General features: G+C 46.3%; 2 protein-coding genes across 2 annotated transcripts; one reads left to right on the forward strand and one right to left on the reverse strand.

Moving 5' to 3' along the window:
• The first annotated feature begins 4,609 nt into the window (after window positions 1–4,609).
• On the forward strand, window positions 4,610–15,663 carry ILF2 (interleukin enhancer binding factor 2). The gene is made up of 15 exons (XM_083591428.1): window positions 4,610–4,776; window positions 6,445–6,504; window positions 7,106–7,148; window positions 7,670–7,774; window positions 8,364–8,441; window positions 8,956–9,058; window positions 9,166–9,231; window positions 9,645–9,761; window positions 10,018–10,096; window positions 11,260–11,347; window positions 12,202–12,263; window positions 12,371–12,485; window positions 13,606–13,696; window positions 14,875–15,043; window positions 15,528–15,663. The coding sequence occupies exons 1-14, from the start codon at window positions 4,772–4,774 to the stop codon at window positions 15,033–15,035; spliced, it is 1,173 nt and encodes a 390-aa protein (XP_083447554.1). The 5' UTR covers window positions 4,610–4,771; the 3' UTR covers window positions 15,036–15,043; window positions 15,528–15,663.
• A 504-nt stretch (window positions 15,664–16,167) lies between these two features.
• Window positions 16,168–21,274, reverse strand: SNAPIN (SNAP associated protein). The gene is made up of 4 exons (XM_083591629.1): window positions 21,005–21,274; window positions 19,449–19,495; window positions 17,526–17,644; window positions 16,168–16,634 (listed from the first exon to the last, which is right to left on the reverse strand). Exons 1-4 carry the CDS (start codon window positions 21,181–21,183, stop codon window positions 16,530–16,532), a joined length of 450 nt encoding a protein of 149 aa, XP_083447755.1. The 5' UTR covers window positions 21,184–21,274; the 3' UTR covers window positions 16,168–16,529.
• Between the last annotated feature and the right edge of the window lie 1,232 nt (window positions 21,275–22,506).

Raw genomic sequence — 22,506 nt, forward strand, 5'->3', positions numbered from 1 at the left:
TGCCCGCGACTCACCCCCCTCTCCTTCCCATTAAAAGCAGGAACACGGGATTTTTCCAAACAAAGATCGCCCAGCAAAGGACCCACGACGACGGGTTGTGGGATTTCAAGTCCAGACATCGCAGTGGCAACTGCCAATATTTATATGCCGCTTAATATGCAGAGTCCCCGAGCGGTTTAACCTAAAGTGGGGGAATTAAAGGAAGGGAGACGTACCTGCGAGTCGGGAATGCAAAGAAATACGTCAGTAGCAGCTCAGCTAAATATCAAGGAACAATAAAGCAGCCTGAGAGAGGAGAGACGAGATTTTTTAATCCTCTCCTCTTGTTATTATTAGCCGTCCTCTTTTAAATTAATTGCCATCATTTTTAGATTGTTTTAGTTAGTTTTTTTAATGTCACTATATCCTGAAATGTTTTAATCTGCTTGCCCCTTAGGGTTTCTCTTTTTAATTGCACGTTTTGTTTATTCGTTTCGTAAAAAGTTATATACCGCTCGGCAGTGGGGAAAACTTCCGAGTGGTTTGCAAAAGGAATAAAACAGTAAAATTATTGGGGATTAAAAGCAACCATTAAAAAGCACACACGCACAAAAAAATGTGAGTCTTGTTTTGCCACCCTGGGCTCTACAGGTAGGAAGGTGTGGACCTAAATTCAACAATAAATAGAGTAATAACAAGAGTTACTGTTGTTCTTGTAATTAATAATAATTCTTCTAGTAGCAGTATTTTAACTTAGGACGAATCAAAGAACACTGTTGATGCACTATAATTGTTATTAGCACTCCAAATGAGTGCCAGGCACTGTGTAATTTTGAAGAAGAAAAATCTTGCCAGTGGCATCAAGCAATTTGCAGTTTTATTTTACCGAGCCAGTAAAAATCTACAGGTTTTCATCCTGCTGCTCTGCCAAATAGCTCAAGGCTGCCTGTGTGATTTCTCTCCCCAATTCTTTTTTCTTTGGGCTTCACAAAAACCCCGGCGAGGGTTCGAGCCCCACGCTGGGTAAAAGATTCCTGAAGTTCACGGGGTTGGACTAGATGACCCTCGGGGTGTCTTCCGATTCTATGATTCTTCACAGCAATCCTGTGAAGTAGGTTAGGAGAGAGAGAGAGAGAGAGAGAGAGAGAGACTGCCCAAAGGTCACACGCAGAGTGCGTCTTGGTGGAGTGCAGGATTTGAACCCTAGCCTCTCTTGGGTCCTAGTCTAAGGACTACACCCCCACAGCCTCTCTATGTAAAACACAACATTTCTTTCTCTCCCCCCCTTTATATATAATTTTTATTAGTTTTTTAACATATCATTTTCAACAATAATTAAACATACTTTTATATCTTATACAATTTTTTTGACTTCCATCAATCACATGTGAAAATTTCCCAATCTATTCACTTAATTTGCATTTCTTACACTCACTATTACATTTAAATCTCATAACTAATATCTCTATTTTGCAATATTTCATATATTTCTCCTTACAAAACTTCTTGTAGCCCTGCTAGCGTAATTTGTTGATTACAGTTGCTCTTCAAATAGTTCGTATATTTCTTTCAATCTTCTGTAAATCTCTGGTCCCGCGGGTTTCGAATCCTTCCTGTCATTTTATCCAATTCTGCGTAAAACACGACATTTCAGAGCCTTCTGTGCAAAGGTAACGGTCATACCCATTGACCCACCTAAGAGGTGCGGCCCCCGGAAAGCTGCCTAGGAGAGGATTTGGCCCTCAGGCTGGAAAAAGTTTCCTACCCCTGGAGTGGGTGAAATCCTGACTCTCAACTTCAGAGGGCTGCGCTGCTAGGCACCGTTATCTGGGGAAGTTAAGTTGTGGCAAACTGACTTTACCTCTGAGTAAACATGGCAAAGAATGCCTCCAAGCCAAACACACTGATCAGGGCGATAAGTCACAAACCGAGTGCCCTCCTTGACCTCCCACTTTTGCAGCACACCCTGGAGGCATCCGGGGAATTTTAGCTTTGGAAGGGCGCACGCCAGGCATCATCTCATCCACCTAAACCACAGTTCCCAAGGTTCTTCGGAGGAAGCTGTGGGCATGGCCTTCTTCTTCGGCGATCCCTCGTAGCCGACTAAGATTGTCTTCCGTAAACACGGTTTTAACAATGAGTACAAAGAATGGATGCTTTTGAATTACGGTGCTGGAGGAGACTCTTGAGAGTCCCATGGACTGCAAGAAGATCCAACCTCTCCATTCTGAAGGAAATCAGCCCTGAGTGCTCACTGGAAGGACAGATCCTGAAGCTGAGGCTCCAAGACTTTGGCCACCTCATGAGAAGAGAAGACTCCCTGGAAAAGACCCTGATGTTGGGAAAGATGGAGGGCACAAGGAGAAGGGGACGACAGAGGACAAGATGGTGGGACAGTGTTCTCAAAGCTACCAGCATGAGTTTGACCAAACTGCGGGAGGCAGTGGAAGACAGGAGTGCCTGGCGTGCTCTGGTCCAGGGGGTCACGAAGAGTCGGACACGAGTAAACGACTAAACAACAACAACAAATATAAGGGACTGTGGAGGCCAGGCATAGGCAAACTCGGCCCGCCAGATGTTTTGGGACTACAACTCCCATCATCCCTAGCTAACAGGACCAGTGGTCGGGGTGATGGGAACTGTAGTCCAAAAACATCTGGAGGGCCGAGTTTGCCTATGCCTGGTGGAGGCCAATTCTGGATCCACACATCCTTCCACAGTGAGGACATTGGTTTCCGGACAGGAGTTGATCACAGTGTGGATTTGCCCAGCGTGCCTTCCTCTTAGAACGTTTCTCCCTTGCGTCCTGAGTTCGAGTGTCTTCAAAGCCCGCGACACCTTTGGTAAAGGCTGTTCTCCAATTGGAGCGCTCGCAGGCCAGTGTTTCCCAGTTGTCTGTGTTTATACTACTTTTTTTAGATTTGCCTTGAGAGAGTCTTTAAACCTCTTTTGTTGACCACCAGCATTACGCTTTCCATTTTTAAGTTCGGAATAGAGTAGTTGCTTTGGAAGACGATAATCAGGCATTACCAACACCTTGATAAACACTACCTTGATGTCTGGGCTACTTCATACTTTTCTGTAAAGTTTTTTTTAAATAAAAAAACCCATTTTATAATGAAAATACTGACCCATAAAGAGCAGAGGGGTCCGAAAGGTCTTAGGGAGTCCATTCAGAGTGCCTTGCTCTCTGCATGCCTCAAAAGTAGGGGCCTAGCATTATGCTCAACAGGTGAGCACCGAGTGTGAATTTCACCATCTGAAGGACAACACTGCCACCTGTAGGACTGAAGAATCCTTTCTCCCTTGCCTGCTCCAGCATGTACCAGCTGAAGCCGAAAAGGACACACAACGAGAGTTGTAGAATATAACAACCTTTGATTGATAAAGGTTGATTGATTGAATATAACAACCAACTGAAAGGGATTTGAAAACTGAGCAATGGGGGGAAATGATAGAGGAATATATTGGATGAAATGTGTGATGTAATCGAGGAATATGTATCGGTGAAAATTGTGATATTACACCGTAGATAAAAGGGATGGCTATGAACACAGCACGGAAGGGAAGGTTACAGGTCAAATTATAAGACGAATGCATAACCAATTTGAAGTTTGAAATTAATTGGTTATGGTTATGAAAATTTAATAATAATTAGAAAAGAGAGTTGTAAAATTGTAGAGTTGGGACGGGACTTGTTCCAGCCCATGTTCATGGCAGGAATCTTGCAATGACTGTATACTAAAGACTGTAGTTCAACAGGTAGAGATCTACTTTGCATGGAGGACCAGGTTTAATTGCTGACATCTCCAGGAAGGGCTGGGAAAGACCCCAGGAGATCTAGACTGGCCAATGGTCAGTATAAGGCAGCTTTCCATGTTCCTGATATATGGGTAAAAATTGTAGGAGAGAAGGACTTTAATGAAATCAAGATATGCTACTTATCAAAAGAAGAAAGAATATTTGTCTGTTTTTTATAAACTCATGCTGGGTCTTAGTAATCACAGTGCTGCAAAATAATGTGCTGCGTTGGCTTCAATAGATTTTTTTTAAAAAAAAATTAAAATTTTTAATTAAAATAATCCAACTCGCACTAATTTTAAAAATACCGGGCTAGCAGAGGATGGTTTCGATCCATCGACCTCTGGGTTATGGGCCCAGCACGCTTCCGCTGCGCCACTCTGCTGCTTGCGAGCAAAATGCTTCACTGATGCTCTATAAGTGCCGCACAATGCTCTGCGCGTGCGCACTAAGCACGATTGTCTTCCTCTTCGCGCGCTGCTTTCGGCGTCCTTCTCTCCCTCTAGCGGCCTCCAAAGAGCTCCGCTGCCCAGAAGCCGCACATGCGCCTTCCCCACCTCCCCTTGCGCGGTCCCTCCTCCCCTCCCGCTCCCACTAAGCCCTGCCCTATTGGTCACCCTTCCTGCTGCCAACTTTGCCATTGGCTCGCCGCTCGCGGGGCGTGCGCGAGTCTTCCGAATGACAGACGGTCCAAAGGAACCAATGAGATGACGGAAGCTAAGACGCGGGCGGGAAGCCACTGTGGGGCACGAGGACGGGATTGGCTGAAGGAAGGGAACCGCGGCGGCAGCCAATAACGGCGGCTGCTACTGCCTAAGGGGACCAATAGCGGTGCAGCTTGTTGCGAGGTGCGCAGAGCGGCGGGCGCAAGTGTAGGCCGGGCGTCTTTTCTTTCATATTTCCTCGGCCCCCTCCCCCCACACTCGCTGCACCGTTTCTTTTTTTTTTTTAAACGCCTGAGGAGCAGCGACGGTTATTGCTCGTCGGAATCATGAGGCGAGTAAAGGGAGGGGGGGGGGAGAAATGGAGGAGGGGCTGGCACGTGGCGGGGGAGGGGAATTGGGGGCAGGGAGAGGGGAATGGAAGGATTGGGGGTCAAGGCGGGCGCTCACTTTTTGTGAGGAGGGCGCTTATTTGGGGCGAACTGTGCTCAAAAAGCAGGACAGGGAAACCCCCGAACCTCCAGGGACGGAAGGAGTCTACTTTTCTACCTGAATATGGGAGCGCGCACGCGAGAGAGATAGACTGCTGCTGCACTTGGAAGCTCCACCTCCGGCTGTCGTCTGCCTGCCCTATCTCCCTGCCAAGTGCCGTATAACGGGGAGGGACAGGACGGCTGAAGATGGATTTCCCCTTGCCCCTCCTAAGGACGCGTGGAAGACGGGGCGAGATTGTTTTCTTATGCTCTGGAGGGCAGGACTCGAGATTCCAACAGGGGTCGGACTAGCTGACCCTTGGTGCCCCCTTCCAACTCCCACAATACAGTGGTGCCTCAGGTTACATACGCTTCAGGTTACAGACTCCGCTAACCCAGAAATATTACCTTGGTTTAAGAATTTTGCTTCAGTATGAGAACAGAAATCGTGCTCCGGCGGCAGCTGGAGGCCCCATTAGCTAAAGTGATGCTTCAGGTTAAGAACGGTTTCAGGTTAAGAACGAATTCAGTACTTAACCCGAGGTACCACTGTACTATCATTCCAGGAACAGAACAAGAGCCCAGCTGCTGGATCATCTTAGTCCAGCATCCTGGTCCCACAGCTGCCCCAAAGGGAAGCAGACAAGCAAGATTCCAACAAACACAAATAGCTGCCTCTCCCTTTCTGGCCACTGGCATTCAGAGGCATCATGGCTAGTAGCCATGGGTACTTTGCTTCTCCCATGCATTTGCCAAATCCACTTTGATAGCCATCCAAGTTGGTGGACACCACTGCCCTCCTATGGGAGAGAGATACAACAGCCAAAGGGTGGACCCCCAGGTACTGAAGTAATCTACCCTCTCAGCATCAGATAACAGAGAGGCGTGAGATAGTTGAAGGTGAGGCTTCCAGGGGCAGATGCAGTCTACCTCTGCAGTCAGCAGATAATGGGGAGATAGACTTCACAACAAGAGCAGGTTGGGCTTGGGGCTTCATGGGCCTTGGGTGCTATTGAGCTTTGAAAGGCATGTGTGACTTCACTGGATAGTTACAGGTAGGTAGCCGTGTTGGTCTGCCATAGTCGAAACAAAACAAAATAAATAAAATTAAATTTAAAAATTCTTTCCAGTAGCACCTTAGAGACCAACTAAGTTAGTTATTGATAGTTATACCAGTAACTAACTTAGTTGGTCTCTAAGGTGCTACTGGAAGGATTTTTAAAAATTTTATTTTATTCACTGGATAGCAGAAGTGAACTTAGGATAACCTTTGGTCTGCCCAACCTGGTATTGTCAACTCCACATGTGAGGACTCTGCGGCCCGGCAGATGTTGCTAGACTCCAACTCTCATCAGCTCCAGCCAACATGGACAATAGTCATGAATGATGGGCACCAGTTGCCCGATGCTTAATGTAAATGGGGGGAAGGGTGTAAGGAAACAAACCTCTGGGAACAACTGATAGCAGATTGTGGCTCTTGCTTGTACTTATGACTTTTTCCCCTCTTCTTCCCCCATGATTTCTTTCAGGGGTGACAGAGGCCGTGGTCGTGGCGGACGCTTCGGTTCTCGGGGTGGTCCTGGCAGTGGGTAAGTCCCACACGAAAGTTAGGCATCTGTCCATTTCTAGCAGCACAAACACAGGAAACTGCTGTATATTGTGCAGGGCCATTGGTCCATCTACCTGCTCAGTATTGTCTCCACTAACGGCAGCGGCTGTCCAGGGTTTCAAGCAGGGTTCTCTCCAGGGAATACTGAAGGAAGCCCACTGGTCTGTTCAGCAAAGTTTTACCTGCAATGAATGGAAGCAGACAGGCATTCAGACAGGAGACATTTCCATCCATACAAGGCCAGAATGGATCAACTGAAACAGTGTGTCTCAGTAGACAGAACACTATGGTTTAGATGTCCAAGTTTTCTAGGCAGGAAGCCTCATTGGTTCTGCTGCTGTGGCTTCCTCCCAAGCATAAGTGTGCCAACTTGGGAGTAACTCATTGAATATACTGGGGCTGAATAATCACACATAGGCTCTTGGTGTCAGCTTCACATCCTTCTTCCTTATAACATCCCTTAAGTAAAGTCAGGATAAGCTAAAGAACATGATCAAACCTGTGACATAGGCCTTGAATGTACTGTAAACTCTGGCAAGAGCAAAATCAAAGCTCACCTTCCTATGTTAACTGTGTTTCAGGTTCCGACCCTTCGTGCCTCACATCCCTTTTGACTTCTATGTGGTAAGTAGGCCTGACGGGTGCTTTTGAATGTGGCTGGCAGTCCTAAGTTTGAGAAGTTTGTCTTGGGAAATTAAAAATCAACCCAGCAAGCTGTGGGATTGGAGAACTTGGAAGCTTTCCAGATACAGCCACAAAATGGTGCGCCTGCATTCTCAAAATATGCTAGGAAAAAAGTAGTGCCCAGGGTTGACATCAATTTTTGTAATGCCTTGGAGTAAGAATCAGACTTTTAGACCCACGCATAAGTACACATGAAGAGATGGGTGAGATCAAATTGGAGGCCCTACCTTGCCTTAAAAAACAAAAACTGTCCTGTTTGTTCAATACCTGCCTGTTGTTGGTGGCTGTGTCATGTGCACAGATTGCTGTTTGGTGGTGCTGAGTGGTGAAAGCACGTATATGAACACTGCCTAAATGGGACCACTGAGGATGAACATAGTGCACTGTGTGTCTGTGTGTGTGTGTGTGAGAGAGAGAGAGAGAGAGAGAAAGTCTTCATAATGGTGTCCTCCTTCCTTCAGTGCGAAATGGCTTTCCCCCGTGTGAAACCAGCCCCAGATGAGACTGCCTTCAGCGAAGCCTTGCTAAAGAGAAACCAGGACCTTGCTCCCACTTCTGCTGAACAGGTGTGTTCTGCATGATTGCTGCACTCTCCCCGGTAGAATTAAGAGGTTTCTGTCAAGGAGGTGGGATAGGAACCCTGGATAAAATTATTCAGTTGCTTTTCCTACATAGGGGTGGTCAGACCTCTGTTTCCTCTAGGAGTTAAATTAAAACAATAATAAATTAAAAGGCAGTAATGCTCTTTGAGCTAAAAATTGAAAGCAGTAATCGTCATTAAACGTCACATTGCCTACAATTTCTTAGAGGCCTTTCACCACCCGTTCTCGAAAAATAAGCCACGTTCCTGAATTTAAGACTTAAATTATTCCTGAAATAATAGTTACTAAATCTTCTAGTTAGGATACATTGCAGTCCTTCCTTGATATATGAACATAGTCTTGTCTTTTTTACTTTAGACATTGTAATATGAAGGGCAAAGGATACAGTTAACTGCTATTGTGTAATTTGTGGTTTTGATTGGATGTTTTATTTATTAGTATGTTAAATTTTGCACAGCTGCGTTGAACTGCCATTTGCACATTAAAATACGGTATATAAATCAGGTAATAAACAAATAGCTACATACTACTCTATTTCCCCCTTCTGTACTAGGCGTCTATCCTCTCTCTGGTGACCAAGATCAACAATGTGATTGACAACTTGATTGTGGCTCCAGGAACATTTGAAGTGGTGAGTCAGTCTTCACCGAGAAGACATTAGGAGAATACTCATGTTTAGCAAGGGAGTATGTGTTTTCATCTGAAGGGTTGTGGTTTGCTGTGAGACTTCTCTCAGTAGACACAATTGCCAAACTGGGATTGAAACAGAATCTCCGCTGAGCCAACCTCCAGGCAGGATCGCATCAGTCCCTCTAGCCTAGATTTCAGAGTGTCACAGGCAACAGCTTTTTTAAAGTTTACATTTGAATTTCTGAGCAAGTGCTGTGGGCACCATCCTCTCCACCCATCTCTCTCCCCACTCCCCGGATCAGCCACCCCAAAAGTGACAGTTTCTGAGCCTGTAAAAAACATAAGAGCTGAAAGAGGAAGTGGGAAAGAGTGTCACTTTTCCAACTTCCTTTTTTAGCTCTATGTTCTTTTCAAGAGAGAAGGGCAGTGGGCTTGGAGGCTTTGTGGGCCAACTTGGGAAGATCTGAACAGCATATTTATGTGTACATCTCTCTCTCTCTTTCTCGCTGTACCAGCAAATCGAAGAGGTTCGCCAAGTGGGATCCTACAAGAAAGGAACCATGATGACTGGCCACAATGTGGCAGATCTAGTTGTGATCCTGAAAATCTTGCCTACATGTAAGTTTTTCTATTCGCAAAGGGAAGGGGAAATGGCAGACTGGGGTGGGGAGTGTGTTCTAATGGAGCCTTCTGCAATGAATTTTGACTTCTGCTTCCATCCACAGTGGAAGCTGTTGCCGCCTTGGGAAACAAAGTTGTGGAAAGCCTGAGGACGCAGGATCCTGCTGAAGGTGAGCAGCACGTTTTGTCTGCCATTGCCCTGTTCTATGCATCAGCACACTCAGTGCTGCATTCCAAGCAAAATAACCCCAGGAGAAAAGATATATGCTAGTGGCACAGCCAGGAAACAAACACTCAGGAAAACACCTGTCTTTTGCCTCAAATGCAAGTTGCTGGATTTGGGATGGGAAGACTGTGGCATTCCAGATACTGCTTGACTGCAAGTCCCATCATCTCTTATAACTGCTGGGAGTTGGAGTCCAGCAACATCTGAAGGACCACTGATTTGGGCAAGATTCACTACTGGGGTCCAGAGTACTATCTGTTCCACAGTACAGAGAGAAATCTCACCAAGCATTGAGATCTGTAGCTACTCCTCAGTCACTTCTTGGCTCATTTCATCCCTGATTTTTTCTCCCCTTAGTACTGACCATGCTCACCAATGAGACCGGCTTCGAAATCAGTTCTGCAGACGCAACAGTGAAGATTCTGATAACCACTGTGCCCCCCAACCTCCGCAAGCTGGATCCTGAGCTGCACCGTAAGGAAATCCAGGCAGTTTGTTTTCTTTGCAGTAGAGGGGCAGGGGGAAGGGCAGGATGGATGGAAGTTGACCTTTCTTAAATAGGTTGTGCTTTTGGTAGAAGAGTAGAAAAGAGCAACCTGCCCAGAGGGCCTTGTGTGCTGTTTTTATTGGGTTGAGGTGTGTGTGCCCAGCATAGAAGGCAGGAGTGTTTCCCTGCTGAACACAGTTTTCCTAATGCCGCCACTTCTGTTGTCTTCTCTCCACTCACCAGTGGATATCAAAGTGCTTCAGAGTGCTCTGGCAGCTATCCGACATGCTCGCTGGTTTGAGGAAAACGCGTCTCAGTCCACGTAAGTTCAGTCCACGTAAGTCTCCCTTTGTGCCTGGGGAGCCACCTTTGCTCCTCCTGCAGGGGTGCCCCTCCAAGCCTTCTAGACTTGCTTTTGCCCCCAAGGTGTTTTTTTAAAAAACAACAACACCCAACTGCAGTGTGTCCTTGAGCTCTGATAATGTCGCTTGCTGTCTGCATGTAGGACAGAGAGGTGTGTGCAAGAAACTAACCTATGGCATAACGGTTATATTTACATTTGTTCCTCCACCCACTTTTGCCTCTGCCCCCCGCCCACCAGAAGGGAATGCCGCCTTCAGGTTCTCCTGCCCTTTTGGAAAGACACAATCTGTAAAACCTAAGGCAGACTATGATTAACCTTAGCTCTTACATTGGAAAACATCAAGGCTTTGATGCATCTCTGAGTTTGGACTTGCTCCAGCTACTTCCTTCTGGTGCTCTTGGTCCAGGTCCTAACCCCTGGCAGAACTCCCATATCTTGGGGGCGTATGTCTATTCACAATGAGCCTCCTCCTAATTCTCTGGTCTTTGGCATGGGGAGAGTTGAGCCACAAGGATGAGGTGTTCTTTGTGTAGATTTGCTCACTTCTAGTGCTGCTTGCGCAAGATTCATGCCTTTGCACTTGAATCACTTAAGCTGGCATGAGAGCAGAGTAGCCTTGCTGGATCAGACCAAAATGTCACTTTAGTCCAGCATCCTGTTTTGTAGAGTGGCTCACCAGATGTCTCTGGGAAGCCCACAAGTAGTATATGAAGACAGAAGCCAAACACATACACACAGAATTTGCCCCCTTGCAGGTGTCATTCAGAGGTAAATGCCTCTAAATAGGGAGATTTCATGTAGCTTTTGTGGCTAATCCACCAATGGACGCCCTCTTTAGTAGTACAGAGTCCAGTATTCTAGAGAAAACCATCTCCACCATTTGTTTTAGAAAATTTATAAACGGCTTGATCCAAACACACACACACACACACACACACCCAGCATGGTTCAAATAAATAAAACATGGCTACAGCCCACAAGCCAATTCAAAACAGATACACAAAAAACTATCATTTTAAAACAAGGATACTATCAACAACACAATAGATAGATAGATTGATAGATTGATAGATTGATAGATTGATAGATACTCTGGGGATGACATTGTTACCTTCTTTCAGAGTGAAAGTCTTGATCCGTCTGCTGAAAGACCTCAGGATGCGGTTCCCAGGCTTTGAACCCCTCACACCCTGGATTCTTGACCTGCTGGTATGTGGAGAGATCAAGGGCAGGTGTGGGCTGATTCCAGTGTGGGCTGATTCTCTAATGGTGGCTGCTTCATGTTATGCTTTCTTGATCAAAACATTCAAGCATCCTGTTTTTGCAGTTGAGAGAAGCTTGGCAGCGATCTGCATCCCTTTTCCCCGTGTGACAACACTTTGAAGTTGTAGATCAGAACTAGGACAGACCTTTTTTAAAAAAAAATCATGAATTTAAAACAGTTAAGGAAGGCAGAGACGATGGAGAAACAGGAAATGAATGTGGAGACTCCATTGGGTCAAAGACAGTCTCCTGAATAATTTAATCCATAATGTAGTGCATACTTAGAAGGGTTGTTTTTCATTTGCAGGTAATTGCATAAGATTGAGGTGCTCCTTAACTTTTTTCCCATGCGAATATAAATATTCTGCAGGGAAGGAAATGGTGACAACATATTTACTATATATATTGGAAAGTTGTGTGCTGTGCATTTGGGCACCTCTTTAGGCAGTGGAACCAATTTGCTGCATGTTGTCTCCTGACATCAATGAGCAGCTTTTCACTTACCTTTGGATCCAGTTGGGTGCCATTTTGAATCAAGTTGGTAGACTGAACCTTGCCAAACCACTGATTTCAAAACTCGACTGGCTTTTGTTTGTTTCCTAAAATTCCTGAGCAGCTCCAGGTATGAGGCTGCCAGTGCTTAATGAAATAAAACGTTGAACTGTCTTCTTAGTAAGCCCAGCTGAATTTAGTTGGAATCCTTTCCCAAGTCAACACAGACAGAAATGTATTGCCAGTAACTGGGGAAGCAGGATGGAGAAAAACAAAGCTCTACTATTTGCTCTTCTCTTTGGTTCTAGGGACACTATGCTGTGATGAACAACCCCACACGGCAGCCCTTGGCTCTCAATGTTGCCTACAGGTATAGTCAAAACACTTTTAAAATTCAGGGGGGAAGAAGAGAATTTGTGTCTTCCAAATGCTACATGGTGAGGGTATTATTATTCTAATCTTGCTGCTTCTTCGCAGGCGCTGCCTTCAGATCTTGGCCGCTGGGCTCTTCCTTCCTGGTTCTGTCGGCATCACTGACCCCTGTGAGAGCGGGAACTTCAGAGTCCACACAGTTATGACCCTGGAGCAGCAGGTAACCCATCCCCCTCCTTCAATTGAGATACCGTATAATGCAAGGATTTAGGTTGAGGGGGACATCTGTACAAGAATGTACAAGAGGGGTTGAGGACCTGTGGCTCTCCAACTGTCGTTGGAACCACAACTCAACATCGTCCCTGACCGTTGGCCATGCTGGCTGGGGCTGATGGGAGTTGGGAGCCCATCAACAACTGCAGGGCCACGTGATCCACACACACATGCACCAGTTACATCTGCATGCACATTGATATGTGATCCTTGATTGGTTGGGATATGTGTCTGGGAAAGGGGGTGGGGATCCTGTGGCCCTCCAAATGCTGCTGGACTCCCAGCTCACATTATCCCTAGCCACTGGCCCTTCTGGGGCTTATGGGAGCTCAACACCACATGGAGGACCATCGCTGGTATAGTGGCTATAAACATAAGCTGAAAACCCTTGCCTCTGCCACAGACTTAGTATACATGGCTTTAGCCAAACCTCTACTCTTAATAACATTGGCCTGCCTGCCAGGGCTGTTTCAAAGTAAACTCTGTGAAAGATGTGTTAACTATTCAAATACAGTGGTACCTTGGGTTACATACGCTTCAGGTTACAGACTCCGCTAACCCAGAAATAGTACCTCGGGTTAAGAACTTTGCTTCAGGACGAGAACAGAAATGGTGCTCTGGTGGCGCGGCGGCAGCAGGAGGCCCCATTAGCTAAAGTGGTGTTTCAGGTTAAGAACAGTTTCAGGTTAAGAACGGATCTCCGGAACGAATTAAGTACTTAACCCGAGGTACCACTGTATTCTTTGGGGGCAAGATAAGCACCACGCCTCCAGCTTCTCTGCAGATTTTGGCTTCCTACAAAAAAATCTAATCCTCATGGCTAAAATGCTTGCATAGGATTGTCAGAGTTGGACCCATAGGTTTCACACCTCCTTTGAGATGCTTTGCAGATTGCAGAAGCATGAAGTTCAACTACTGTGTGTCCTGCACTGTTTGAAGAGGCAGGCGTGTGTGCCCTTGCTGTTGCTCAAAGAGAAATACGATGTGCAGGTGGATTTGCAGCCCAGAGAGGTCCTGAAAGTGCAGGGAGGGGACGATGTGTGACTGGTCTCTCTATTTCCATCTAGGACATGGTCTGCTACACAGCCCAAACCCTGGTCCGCATTCTCTCTCATGGCGGATACCGGAAGATCCTGGGGCAAGAAGGAGATGCCAACTGTAAGTAGGAGCTCTTGGAAGGAGCTGTGGCTCAGTGGCTGGAGCATATGTCCGGGATCTCCTTGTTGGGCTGGGACACACTCCAGACGGAAACCTTGGAGAATGTCAGTCAGAGTAGACGGTATAGAACTAGATGGACCCAAGAGTCTCACCGGGTACAAGGCGGGTTCCTATCTTGGAAAGACAGATGGAAAGTGGGGCTCTCTCAAACAGTTTTGCTGGGACAGGTCTGCTCCATCAGGCCTCCTCTCCTTCAGCTGTCACCTGGGAGCAGGTGTTTCATCAGACTGCCTCCATGGGAGATAGGAAGAAGGGCTCACTCACTCCTCTGTTCCATCAGGTGCCTCCTACCCCTGAACTGGGCCCCCAGCCATTATAAAAACAACTGTTTAAGAAGCAGTGCCCAAGTTTTTTGGGCCCCCCTTCCCTTTGTGTGCGTCGTTCCTTTAAATTGCAAGCATACAGGCAGGGTCTGTCTTGTTTTAACTGATTGTACATAAGCCAGTCTGGGAACCTTTTTGGCCAAAAGTCAGGGTGCAGATATTCTAAATAAATAAAAACAATGAATGGGGGCACTGGCACACATTATCACTCAGTTATTGTAACTAAGGAAGTAACTAGTCTTTACCTCTAGGCAAGTGAGCAGCAGCAGCCTCAGGTGTTAAAATATTATTGGCTCCAAATCTTGTTGTAGAGGAATCGGATGGTCTACATATAGAAATAAGGCCACACTTTGTTCTACTACATTGCAGCCTTTGGCTGTAGTTGAGGTGAAAGATGTTTAGAAATAGGCAGCGAAAATCCAACAGGAGAGTTATCTTAGGGGAGATGTGCTATGGCCGACAGATGGCTTGTCAGCAGCATCAAACAGCAATCCTAATCACATTTATCCTAAGTGTAAAAGCCCCATTGAACTTGGTGTGACTTAAATTCAGAATAAGACGAGCATAGGATTGCATGCTGGCCCTCGGCTGCTCGTTCCTTGGTGCACTTAGCCCAGGTATTTGGAACCCATGGCCTTGCGGGTGAACTACAACCCCCCTCATTCCTGGTCAACAGCTGGGAGTTGTAGTTTAGCAACATCTGGAGGGCTGAAGGTTCCTGCTCTAGTGCAGTTTTGGTTGTACAGGCTTAACTACCTGACTCACCACCACCCTGGAACGTTCCTTGTTTCGCAGACCTGGCTACCGAGATGTCTACCTGGGAAGGTGTGATTGTGACCCCGTCGGAGAAAGCCTACGAGAAACCACCTGAGAAGAAGGAAGGGGAAGAGGAGGAAGAGAACCAGGAAGAGACTGCTACCGGAGAAGAGGAAGAGAGCATGGAAACCCAAGAGTGACCTGCCAGGTGTGATGTGGCGGATTCAGGGGGGCAGCCCTCTCTGGTTTCTCTCACCCCCGACAGTAACACAGCTCTCCCAGCACACCTGATTGATAGCTGGTTATGTCAAGAGCTCCCTCCTCCACTCCAGCCACCTTTATTCCTCTTCCTGGCTTCCCTTCCACTGAGGCTGTTGTCTATTCTGGATATGTTTACCCTGGTAATGAGAGCTACAGATGGCACTCTGTCCCACACCCTCTTGGAGCTGCATATGCTTTCCAATGCCGAGGTTAAATTTCCTGGGTCATACTTTTTACCCAGGACCCCTTGAAAGTTGGTGTGCCTGCTTGTTTTATTTGACTGGTGCGGGGTGGGGTGGATAAGCGATTAGTGACCCCTGGATAATTATGGTATGGAATACCTGTTTTGCTTAGAATGCTGGTTTAGAAGCAAAGAACAGGAGAAATGGCCTGAGCTGGTGTTCAAGAGCTGTTTTGCTTCTGTCTTTCAGTGACCTCTCCCCTTGCCTCTACTACTGGTGGATGAACAGCTGAAGAAGGCCAAACCTGACTCCCTTTTCTGTGTGTTATTCTAATTGTCTTGTTTTTTAAAATTCTTGCTATTAAAATTGTGTTTTCCTTTTAAAAGCTGTTAGTTGGTTCAGCTGTTTGAGTGCTGGATCTACCAATTGGTTACATCAACTGATAAGAACCAGGATCTGTTACAAAAGTGACCTCCAGAAAGTGGTCAAGCTCCTAAAATGGCAACTTTTTTATGAAAAGGTTAGCAACTCTTGCAAATTCTTAGCTATCTCTCAGCAGGACCTCCTTTATTTAGATCAAGAGTGAGAACTAGGAGACTTTTTTTTAGCAGAAGAAATAGTAAACAGAGCTGAAACCAAGCTCATTGGGCACTGAGCTCCAGGCTTGGAACTTCAGGCCAGGGGATGCTCAAGAAAAGCAGAAAATCTATTTAAAAGTCGGACCTCCAGCGTGTTGCTATTCCCAAATATGTCCCTTAGCTTGGATCATCTTTGTTCCCATTTGCTTTTCCTTTGCATGAAAAGTTTCCGTGACTAGCGGCTTAACCCCGCATTCCCTACAACAGCTTTCAGAAACCCCCAAAGTGCAACAGACTGAGCACAGGAGGCCTTGTCCCATGTTAACTAGCAGTGAACTTTTATTGCACAAGCAAGAGGCAGCATTCTCGGCCACATTCTGTGTCACTCTGCAGCCATAAGCAGGCCCAATTGCACCAACTCCACCTGAAAGAGTACCTCGGCAGGGGGAAGCATGATAGGAAATTGTGCCCAAAACCTTTCTTTCTTTATGAGATGAGGAGTCTTCCATATGCAGGAATTCCTGTCCGCAGGGCAGGAGCTTTTCCTAGCACCATGCAGTGCCCAACAGCCCAACTCTTTATCTTTCTCCGTGTTGTGCTTAGAAGCTGGCAGCATCCGTAAGGAAATGGCAGCTCTGGAAATCGCACCACTTTTCCCTTAGGAAAGGTCCTCTCATTTGCTGGGCGAGCCTTGGGGGTAGCTACCACCAGCTTCAAGTATGGCTTTTCTGCGGGCAGTCTCCTTCGCTATACCATGGCTGAGCCTTCTCAAGCGCTCCTGTAAAGGAGAGGAAATGGTTTCAGCAAGAATTTCATAAGCAGTGAAGACAGCTCCATTTACAAGTTCTAGAGGTGCAGGAGACCCTCACCAACTGGGCAGAGCTACATTGTTGTGCTGCCAGCCCTTTGTACGATAGGTTGTCAGCCAGGACTTGCACCTTCCAACAAGATCTTTGTGAAAAAATGAAGGGTCAGCATTCTAAATAGCCGGCCTGCTGGTCCTATAGTCCAAAGGCGAGGGGAAAAGAGTATCATAGCAGTTAAATCAATCCATAGTGTTAAGTGCCATCCATAATAACTGGAAGGCAGTGGGTTAACAAAGGAGACCTTCAAGACAGCACATACTGACACCTCAGCGTGTTTCTATAATTACTGGGGCTGAAGAGGACTATAGAAGATGTTGAGCATGGAAGCAACTGAACAACCAAAACTAGAACAGAATCAGTGTAATGCGCTTCTAAATGCCCACCTCTAGGTCCCGATTGTCACAGTTAAATATTTTTATATTGCAAATCACCCTGTGACCCTCAGATACTAAGGGTGGTATATAAATTTAATAAATAAATTACAGTCCTGAGTTTCCACGTAGGAACCTGCCTTAAACCAGGTCCAATGACTAGTCCATCTGGCTCAATACTGTCTACTCTCCCTAACAGCAGCCCTCTGGAGTTTCAGGCTAAGAGCCCACCCCCCTTTTTTCCCTTCCACCTACCTGAAGATGCTGTGGATCAAATACAAGGTGTGCAAGGCAGATTTTCTACCACAGAGCAGTGAGGGCCTACTCTGGCTGCCAGCTCCAGCAACTTAAAAGAGCTGTAACATGTTACATAAGAGGAAGGTTGGTATAAAAAGTCCATCCCTCTCTCTCTCACACACACACAACACACACCTGAGCATTTTGCAAGATGTTATTAACAAGGACAACTCTGCGCCGGGCATTGAGCAGCTTCTTGACGTAAGGGTCCAGGTCGAGGGCTACCTTCTGGTCTTCGTTGATGCGACACAGCTCTAGTTGGGGGAGAGAGAAGGGGGAAAGGTTTTTAGGCACGAGTCCGGGATTTGAACCATGAATTTCCACATCACCCATGGCGGAGAAGACATCAGCAAATGACCTACAAGGCAAGATCTAGGATTTTACCCACCTTTCACCAGCAGGTGCCAGGGTGGGTTCCGACAGTTTGAAATTCAGAATGTAAAACAAATTACAGCTATAGGAATAAGGTGGGCCCTGAAAACACACATCTTGGGCATCAAAAGGCGCTGAGTTCAATATGAAATAGTGCCAATTTGCTACTAACATGCCCTCCAGCAACTATCAATCACAGCCAGCAGGGCCCAACAGGGGTAGATGGGAGTTGTAGTCCAGAGACATTTGGAGGGCCTCATTTTTCCTTCCCCTAAAATAAAAGATGCCACACAGATTTAACACTATTCCCTGGAGGTGTATGGTGGGGAAATATCTCAGATTGTTTACAGGAGCACTATAATGTATTATTGGCCCTCTGCTGAAGGCCAGAGTGCATATCCTTGCCGGTTAAGGTAAAGGGACCCCTGACCATTAGGTCCAGTCGTGACCGACTCTCGGGTTGTGGCGCTCATCTCGCTTTATTGGCTGAGGGAGCTGGCATTTGTCCGCAGATAGCTTCCGGGTCATGTGGCCAGCATGACTAAGCCGCTTCTGGCGAACCAGAGCAGCGCACGGAAACGCCGTTTACCTTCCCACCAGAGAGGTACCTATTTATCTACTTGCACTTTGACGTGCTTTCAAACTGCTAGGTAGGCATTGGCTAAAATTTTAAAAGGGGATAGGGCCCATTTTAGCACTTTCTGCTTTCAAGGAGATGCTGAGTCTTAAAGGGGTGACTCCATCTTGGAATCAGGGAATGCTACATGTTATTGATAAGTATGATCTTTCTTTGGACTTTGTTATACTTTGAGATGGCATCTCACCACATGAAATCTCCTATTTTAAAGCATTGTTTCTGTGCTGATCACACTTCTGCCTGGTATGCCAAACTACCCATTCAGACCCCTCGCCCTCACTACGTAACCAGCACCACAAATGTCAAACAGAGAAAAGCCTTTACAGCTCTGCAGCTCCAGTCTATGTACGCTGCCATAGGTGAAAGATGCTATTGCCAGATCTCCCTATGAAGAGAGTTTGCCCATGTGCCTGAAGACTTACCCCATTACTTACTGGTTTGCCCAGTCTACTAGGACTTAAGAGCAGCTTTGTTCAAAGATTTAAATCTCCCAGTTAGATCAATTGGGTATTTAATTAACTTTTTATTATAGGACAGCTCCTCCTACACCTCTGAAAAAGTGGTCTGTTTTGTCTTTAGAGAGCAATTTTAAAGAGAAAAGTTTATGGGGATGAAAAGCTAAATTCTTCAGGGGAACAAACTCTTGTCTGTCCAAATGTCTGATTTTAATAATTATTTTAACTGTGTAATGTATTTTAACTTTTATAACAGCTTCAGCTAGACTAAATATATAAATAACAATTTTAACAATATTGGCCCTATGGGGCAGAAACTGCTGCTCAGAGAGGCTTCTTCTAACAAGACACTGCAGACTCTTCACTGCTCTGTGAATATGGGGCAGTCATTGCTTCATTTCTTAGCAGGTGATTCCAATGAGCTTATACAGGAAGGAATGAAATATTTTACAAACCAATATAGAAGTTGCTGTTACTTCCTGGTTGGGATAAAAAGGGGTAAAGTATTTAACAAATCCCAGAAACAACCAGTTCCTTCTGCCCTCCCAGTTATGTTCTCATCAAACATTCTTCCCGCTGTGCAGATATTTTTACCTGTGGCCAGGCTGTCGATGTGTTCCCGCAATTCCACTTGACTCTCCCTGCAAGGGAAAACAAGAAAGGAATATAACAGCCTGGGCGTGGGGTGGGGGGAATGTCATGGAAATTTACTAGATCACAAAAAATAACATTCATGCCAGAGGACCGGGCTCCAAAAACCCCATGCAGGCAGGAAGCTGATTCGGGTGACCTCAGACCGGTCACCATCTCTCCCAGCCTAACCCACCTCACAGGGTTGTTGTGAGGATAAAATGGAAAACCACATGAACCACCTCAAAGGAAAAGTGGGCTAGAAGAGTAATAATGAACTAAAATACCAGAGGGAGGTTTGTTCCCTCTCACCGGGAATCCCTGCTACTGGAAATCGTGGGCCACAAATAATACGAATCAAAGGAGTTCGGAGAAAAGCCACAGCTCATTGATAAAAGTGTCTGCCTTGCAAGCAAAAATTCCCAGGTTCAACTGCATTTTCCAGGTAGGCCTGGGAGAGGCTCCCTGGTCTGAAGCCCTGGAAAGCCACTCCTGGTCAGTGTGGACAATACTGAGCTAGATGGACTCTGTATAATCAGGGCCGGATTTAGGTTTGATGAGGCTAAGCTACTGAAGGTAATGGGGCCCTTTATATGTCCAGCTGTCCTTCGTCAACAACAAATTGTCGCTCTTTTTTGTGTTGAATATATGCTATAAGGTAATTTATGGACCTAACAGGTATCTAAAGCCTTTTGCTCATAACAAAATATGTATTTTATCAAAGTAATTGTTGAACTGAAATACAATTAAGTATATTAATCATGAAATACAATTAAGAAGTATATTAATAGTGAAATAATTATTAAACTCTAACTTAAAATGATTTTTTATTCTTAACAAACTTAATAATGCAAACATTTTTCCCCTTTAAATTTTTTGCCCCCCCCAAGAGTGTGGGGCCCTAAGCTATAGCTTGTTTAGCTTATATGTAAAACCAGGACTGCACGGTATAATCCTGTGAATTCCTGTCTTCAGATATGGGAAAGGCTTCCTCCCTCGGAAGATGGCAGCAGGGCTTGTTCTCTGCTGCTGCGAAACTTACGGATGGAAATACAGTGGTACCTCAGGTTAAGAACTTAATTCATTCCGGAGGTCCGTTCTTAAGCTGAAACTGTTCTTAACCTGAAGCACCACTTTAGCTAATGGGGCCTCCTGCTGCTGCCACGCTGCCAGCGCACCATTTCTGTTCTCATCCTGAAGCAAAGTTCTTAACCTGAAGCACTATTTCTGGGTTAGCGGAGTCTGTAACCTGAAGCGTATGTAACCTGAAGCGTATGTAACCGGAGGTACCACTGTACACTTTAGAAAACTGCATCCCTACTGATCTACCAACAGGGGCCGGGCAGGGTAGAGGAGCTGCACCTGGCTGACTTCTGCCTGCCAAGGCGCCCATCTATCAAGTGCCGGCTCTGGGCCAGGCAGCCGCTTTGGGAAGGCTGCGTTCCCCGCTCTCCGCAGGGGCGGGGCTGGCGCGAAGCGGCTGCACCTGGAGAACTTCTGCCTGCCGCGCAGCAACTTGCCTGACGGCGTGGACGTGCGTGTCCAGCTGCCGCACGGCCGGCCGCAGGAACTCCAGCAGCCCCTCCGCGAAGAGGTCTCTGGCCGCGGGGCCAGCCGGGCTCGCCGGACCCGAAGGAACCGCCGCCGCCGCCGCCGCCGTCGTTGTGGTGGTTGTTGTCGTTGCCGCCGCCGCCGCCATCGCGCTTGACCTGACTGGCCGCCGCAAGGCCTGCCGGGACAACTTTGGTCAAGGGAAGCGAGAGCAACACCGCAAAGGATCACGGGAGGGCCGAGGAACAGGGCGGGGGAAGGAGAAGGCGGGATAGCTGAAGTCTCGCGAGGAGTTCCGAGGGAAGGACGGGAACGCTGCCAGTGGGATTGTGGGAAATGAAGTCCTCTGCAGGCAGCTGGGAAAGGTATTATTTGTGAAGCTTTTTGTGCTGTTGTTTTTTAAAGTAGAACATAGAGAGAGGGTTGCACTTTTTTTTGGCGGGTGACTCAACTTGCTGCATGTATCATTCTTTACTCAGACTGGAAATAAGTCGCCTTTTATGAACGCTGTGGGATTCTCAGTGTGTATATATATATATATATATATATATATATATATATATATATATGTGTGTGTGTGTGTGTGTATATATATATATATATATGTGTGTGTGTGTGTGTGTGTGTGTGTATGTATATATATATATATGTGTGTGTATATATATATATAATTACATATATATATATATATATATATATATATACAAACACACACACACACATGTATATATATAATATAATATTGCAGTTTAAATCTGTTGCTGCAACTTTTTTTGCGTAGCTTAAGCCCTGCTGCAATCCGTGGGCTGTGGCTGTTTGGCTCCCCCCCCCCTTACATATTAATACGTGGCTGTTGTGAGGATGACATGCCCCCTTGAGCTCCACGGAGCAAAGGCGAGAAATAACTGCAGCAATACAGGTACGGAGAGCTACGTTAGAAGGGGGGAAAAAACCATTCTGTTCCAAATGATTAATAAGAAACAACCCCTTTAAAGTGGGAGGTGGGGGACACACATTAAAAGCAATCCCTCTGTTCCACAGAGACTCAGATTCTGCATTAAGAATCCTGCAACCTGTATATATCATGCAGATTAACCCGATGGGAGGATGGAGGGAAACTGCCTAATGCCAGATTGTTTGCCTGTTAGCCTCAATACAGGCTCTTCCGGAGGGCCTTTCCTATCACCTGATGCCCAGTCAGTTTAACCAGACCTGCTTGCCCAGTATTTTTCGCACCATAGGACGCACCGGACAATAGGACGCACCTTGTTTTAGAGGGGGGAGAACAAGGGAAAAAAATTCTTCCGCTCTCTGCCCAGTGCCCCTTCAGCGAAGCGGCAGGAGGCGCTGCACAGAGAGTGGGAGAATTTCCCCCCTCTTGTTTTCCCGCTCTAAAACAAGGTGCCGTTTAAGGTGCGTTCAGGCGGCTACCTTGGAAGGTTCCTTTCGACCTGCTCTTTGGGGCTGGCGG

The sequence above is a fragment of the Podarcis filfolensis genome (genome assembly GCF_964270895.1).
Source record: "Podarcis filfolensis genome assembly, chromosome: 16".
Lineage (NCBI taxonomy): Eukaryota > Metazoa > Chordata > Lepidosauria > Squamata > Lacertidae > Podarcis > Podarcis filfolensis.